The sequence below is a fragment of the Coturnix japonica genome, chromosome 1 (genome assembly GCF_001577835.2).
Source record: "Coturnix japonica isolate 7356 chromosome 1, Coturnix japonica 2.1, whole genome shotgun sequence".
In the NCBI taxonomy this organism is placed as follows: domain Eukaryota; kingdom Metazoa; phylum Chordata; class Aves; order Galliformes; family Phasianidae; genus Coturnix; species Coturnix japonica.
This window is the reverse complement of record NC_029516.1, coordinates 59,208,151-59,214,150: the sequence shown is the minus strand read 5'-3', so window position 1 is coordinate 59,214,150 and position 6,000 is coordinate 59,208,151. Positions and strand designations below refer to the sequence as shown.

The 6,000-nt window shown below is 32.5% G+C and overlaps 1 protein-coding gene across 3 annotated transcripts in view; it reads right to left on the bottom strand.

Moving 5' to 3' along the window:
- Positions 1–238: 238 nt before the first annotated feature.
- AEBP2 (AE binding protein 2) overlaps positions 239–6,000 on the bottom strand; it is a 48,530-nt gene continuing 42,768 nt past the window's right edge. The window contains exons 7-9 of one of the 3 annotated variants that reach the window (XM_015868210.2): positions 3,571–3,684; positions 3,242–3,308; positions 239–1,975 (exon numbers count right to left, since the gene is read on the bottom strand). In XM_015868210.2, coding sequence (XP_015723696.1) covers positions 3,254–3,308; positions 3,571–3,684 — 169 coding nt within the window. In that variant the 3' untranslated portion in view covers positions 239–1,975; positions 3,242–3,253. The remainder of the gene's footprint in view (positions 1,976–3,241; positions 3,309–3,570; positions 3,685–6,000) is intronic. The other 2 variants (XM_015868226.2, XM_015868219.2) reach the window with 2 other exon arrangements.

Here is a 6,000-nt window from a genome sequence, read left to right as displayed (position 1 = left end):
TTTATAACAAATTCATAAAAGAAACAAAGATTGTGGATTATTTTATAGGTACAGAAAAAGCAGTAGGTGAAGTGCTCAAGCAAAAAAAAAACAAAACAAAAAAACACTGCATTTTTTTTTTCCAAAAATAAAGTCACATCACTACAGATTTTATGAATAATACCCTTATTAAACAACCATTCCAGAACATCTTATATTAGTGGTGCTTTTAATCTGCACTTTATTTTGCTTGATAAGATTTTTTTTTTCCATGTATATAAGTAATATTTTTAACCCATTGGAGCTAAGCAAGACTCTCGTGTCAGTACCAATGCAGAACGCATTTGTGTTATATCAGGGTATTCTCACTTCCGCAACCAAAGGGTTACTTCTAAGTTTTATTCTATTTAATAAAGATTTAGTGTAAAAACTGCTGGTTATTAGTTTCACCGTAGTAAACTCCTCCCCAATAAGGAGGACTAACTCTGCAGTTTGACTGCATATATCCATATAAATTTTACGTATTAGTTCTTTCCAATAGCAAGGGAAGAAACTAATTTTGCGTTCACTATTAGAAAGGAGCGCCATGAATTAATTATGGGTACTATTCATCCCTCAAAGATTTCTGGGAAGGATGTTCAATGTGATTTTGTTCTTACAACAGATATTAACAGTAGTATATAGTCCCTTAGGTATGTAAAAGAAGGGTTTTTTTATTGTTAAGGAAGGTGCTTTTTTAAACAATTCTTCTGGCAGCACTAGTGAATTACAATATCCTTCAATATTATTTCTACCGTAATATATACATTTTAACTTTCATGCCTCTAGAAAAACATCTACAGTACATTTCATAATATAAAAATATATTACAAATCTGCTGAAATATTTACAAGCAATGTCCTATTATCTATATGCAACATTTTTGTCTCCATACAAAGACTAACAGGTTAGACACATCTCTATTTGTCAGTTAAAAAAATCCATGGCTTCTTGCTTATTAAGCAAGAAAATGATTTTACTTTCCTTTTCAAAGCCAACTTTGGTGCATAAAGGATTGAATTTCTAGATATTTTTTTTAAAAATACCATTTTCTTTACAACTAGAAAACATTAGACCAAATAAAAAAAAAAAAGTATACTTTACAAGTGAATGGGGATTCTACAGGTTCAAAAGAAGTAAAATAAAAGACAAATAACACTAACTGCTTAAGTAAAGGTTTTTCAAAAACCGTCCATTGATATGGATCACAACAAAAAAAAAAAAGATCTCATTAACTACTATACTACTCCTGAAAAGGGGGATCAGACATACCGCAACACTCTTAACATCTTTAAACCGTACTATATGTATTCATAGTTGAATGGAAGAGACATATATTCCATCAACATGTTTTTTGTTTTTGTTGTTTTCTCTTAAATATTATTCAACATATTTTACGGATCTGCAAAAGGACACAAAGTTACAAATGACAAATGATTACTATCCACCATATTGAAAGGGTGACAGGATAATCCCTCTGTAGCTGTTTTATTGTCTGGCATGTGTTGTATTTAGTTCACATTGATAAGAAGCCTAATAGCTTGTTAGCAGTTCTCCTGGGAATTGTGAGTGAATGGCGACAGTTACTTTCTTTTCACCAATATAAACTACTGTATTCACTAAAGAAAAAAAGCAGCTTAAAGAAGAAAGCATGCAAAGCCTTTTACTTGCTCCACTAAGTTGCCAGAAGAGTGTTTGCTCAATCTCCCACTGTACCATTCCATGAAAATGTGGATATACAGTAATATATATTAATATATTCCACAGAAGCATCAACTTCATTCACAGAATGTTTACACTAAGCATAAATATTTATAAAAAAAAAAAAAAAAAAAAAAAAAAAGATGGGATTTGACTAATGTGCAACTTGATTTCTAAATCCATTGTCAGTGACTAAGACTGCAGGTGTCCCCACACGCTTGGATTTTACCTCTTCAACCTCTTCTGGGGCATTGTTCTGTAAAAGAAGATAGGATACCTTTTAGAAAAAGATCCTAAGATGTAAATCCAAATTACATAGAGCATATTATGAAATCATGACTATAAACAATCATTTATTTTGATTTAAAACCATATTATATAATCTCAAATTAGCATACATTTCAGATGATTTCACAGTTTCCATTATCATCAACACTTTATTGTGACATTAATAGCTGTGATTGAATTCCTCTGGCCACTTTTTCCACATGCAGTATTTTGACCTTCAGTGTTAATTCTTATGTCTCCTAGTTGGTCCCAAAGCTCTTTTTAATCACATACTGATCTATATTGATAAAAAAAAACCTGGTAATTGATAATGTATAGGGACCTTAATTTTATTTGGAAGAGGGAGAAAAGGTTGCTCTTTCTTCGCAATGGACTTCACCCCACAGATCATTTTTCAATATTATTTTCTTTTTAAACCAAACTAATAATATATCAAGTTTTGCAAAGTTAGCTGATCTAAAGACAACTAACACTCAAGTTAGGTTACAAAACAATGACCACATTAAGTGGTTTTAAAATACATAATCCAATTTCCTCATAGTATTTTATCATTAACTATTAGCATCAACAGTTCATATGTTATTTAAAAAGGTAACACGTAGTATGAGGATTTATTTTCATATTGTGAACCAAGCTTTCATTAACTCGATTAATTAAATACATTGATAGTAAAGGTGAACTGAAAGGCTTATTGCATATCGAGACCTCAAATTAGCAGTCTAGGAACTCCTTTAGACACTTGGCCATTGGAAGTTAAAGAAACTCTGGTTGTGGGAAAAAAATTGTTTTCTTCCCGCCCAACACCCTCCTCCATCCCCACCATTTTCATGCATTTTTAAAATAAACCGATAAGCATTTGACATTAGACCTTCAAAAACTTAAGAGACAATTAAGCATTTCAGATTACCTTTAAAACTGTACACACATACAACTGTGGGTACTGACAATTATGTGAGCACATTAATACAGAGGGGGAAGAAAAAAAAAATCAAGAAATTATTAGAAACAAGATGGGTTAAAAGCCAATCAAATCCTAAAAACATAAATGTGAATGCAGCTTAAAGACAAGTGACATGTACCGTCCCCCCCTGTTCCCCCTTTTAAAGAATCTTGTATTAAAAAAATAACGGTACTTGTATACAAGTACAGATTTCAAGGTAATACTGCATGTATTACAGCTGAATATAAATTATGTAAAGATAAATTTGGACTTCATAAAACTAGGTATACAAACCAGTGTGTGATCTTAACAGAAGTGATCTTTCAGGATTCCACTGTATGTACCTCCTTTACTAGAATTTCTGTACACCAAGCACAAAAAAGTAAAATACACTTGGTAAATACACACATTCCCCGTTTCTCAGCAACTAGAGTTCAGTTCAAGAACTTAAGTAATTGTGAAATAACTTAAGACCTCAGAACTTAACTACTGGACGCTGATAGGATCAAGGCTCCCTGTTCTGGTGTATAATGCATTAGTAATTCTGATTCCCCAACGTCAAAAAGTTAAGTGAGGCTTAAGACTATGTTTAAGTAATGAAAATTTCAAAATTAAGACATTACCTGTATATGTTTGGGTCCAGAAGCAAGGCAGTATCTTTTGGTAGTTTTGATAAATGAACTACTTTAGTTTTTAACTGATGTCGCTCACTTTCATTTACCCACACATCAGGCAGACTATGAATAAATAAATAAAATAAAAAAATATTCAAAAAAGATAAACTGTTTTTCTTACCATAAAATTATGTGGTAAACTAGTACATATGAAGTTTCTATATGCAATCTCCAATTTCACTGGTTAAAAATCACCTTCACCGGAGCAAGGAAAAGACAGCCAATCTTTACACATTATACTCCAAAGTCTTTCAAGTTCTCAGCATGAAAAAGATGCTAAACAGAATTTAAATTAATCCAGAAGAATACTAAACCAAACACAGAGTAACAATAACACTACATTCTCTATTTTATGGGTAGCAGGAACTAAACAAATCTTTGAAAACAATTTCACAAGGTATAAAATTTACTGCAGGCACACTAGTTTGCTCTAAGTGTCCAAATACCCTAACTCAGCTGGAGTTTAAGTACCTTCTGAGGAAATTCAGGCGATCACCATCATGTATTTTGGCTACACAGCAGCTCTTACCATGAGATGGAATAAAACCTGCCACACTGACAGGAAGCACTGTCTCAGGGCCTCTTGCAGTGAAAACTGCTGGAAGAGAGCTAGAGGGAACATCTATGTTGATTGACCTTTTGATCTTTTAACTCTTTGAAATCAAACCTGTTTGCTTCTGAGTTGCCTATTGCATTACTGCATCTTCTACTGAAAACCAATTGAGTTTTGAGGACCTGTGGATCCTGTTATGTCGTTAAGAGAGAAACTGCGCTTACAAATGCCATGAGTGCCTCACTAAAAATCTACTTCCCACCTATTTCCAACAGTTAGCAATGGCTAAGACTACATAAAACAAAGAAGTGATCTGTACTGCTTTCACTACTGGAAAAAAATAAAAATAATAAAACAAACTACGATTATTTTCAGCCCACATAAAACGGTGGGGTTTATTCTTTGCTTTTGTTCCTTTGTTTTTAAGTGATTCAAGAGCAAAAAAATTCATTTCAGGTTGGGCAAATAAAACGTTTGTAATTAAGAATCAACATTTTGAAGGAAGCTTCAAATGGAGAAACAAAGCAATCAATATATGTTTTCCCTCTGATGAAAGCCATACATAACTTTACAGACTTTATCCAAATTCAACTCTTTAGTAAAAGTACTTAGAAGAACTATCTAAGAAGAAAAAGGACTTTCTCCAATGATACTATTTTCATTTTTCAGGTGAAACTGAAAGAAAATCAAGCAGCAGCCTCCCTATCCAGGTTCAAAACAGCTCATGAATGATGAAAAATACCAGACAGATCTTGTTAAATAAAGATATCAAATGTTGTGAAAAGAAGCATTTTGAAAACAATTAAATTAGAAACTGTATGCTGAAGATGCAAAATGATAAGAACAGCATGTAAAACTTCTCACAGCAAATACCACTGGAGATATGAAGAAAAACACAAGAAAAAACTCAGAATAAATTCCTGCACCAAAATAAATTCAAGTGTTAATTTACTCCTTTATAGGAAATATGCTAAAGACTGTAATTTAGTTCTCCTGCAAAAATACTTAATGTACAGAAAATCTGGAGCAATTTAACAGTTTATCCAAATGACTCACAGAAGAAAAGGTTAAATTATTATGGGCTCCATCTGAAAGGCTGATTAACAGTTCAGTACAATGGAAAATAATCGTTATGTGTGCATTCAGCTTTTCTAAAGTGCATACATGGTCTGTGTAAGACAAATGGATGACAAGTCACAGTATGTTGCCTCTTGTGTTCTTAACTGTAATAATCGGGATAAAATTAAATCTACCAAATAATTCCCAACTATATCATTCAGCATAGAAAGCACACAAGTCTGTGCCTAACCCAACCAATATGCAAGAAATACAAAACACATTATTAGTTTGAACTTGTCAACCAACCCTACATCTATCAGGGTCGTACATTAATGAATAACCTGTCTTCCCCAGTGTAGAACACCTAACACTTGAATATATTTTCATGAGTTAAAAGAAAAATATCGTCACTACACTAGTAAATAAATTGGGAATTTTGTTTCCTTCTCATACCCTCAGCATTATGTTTTTAATACTTTTTCTTTCTTCTTAATATGTAGTATTTTTTCTTTATCTGTAATACTTCAGTGATAATAATTTCAGAACACTGTTGCATATAGTAAACAAACTGTCCTAAAAGGCAGCAAAGAACTACACTTCTATACTACAATATTTTAATTATTCTTTCCTAGGTTTAACTGAAACTTGGGGTCCACAAATGCTGAAAAGAGCAGGAAAAGCAACAGACATTTTAAAGTTGTCAAACGCTGTTTAGGTAGTTTACCAGCAATCTTGGTCCTCTATAAATGAAAGCTACTATTGACTGA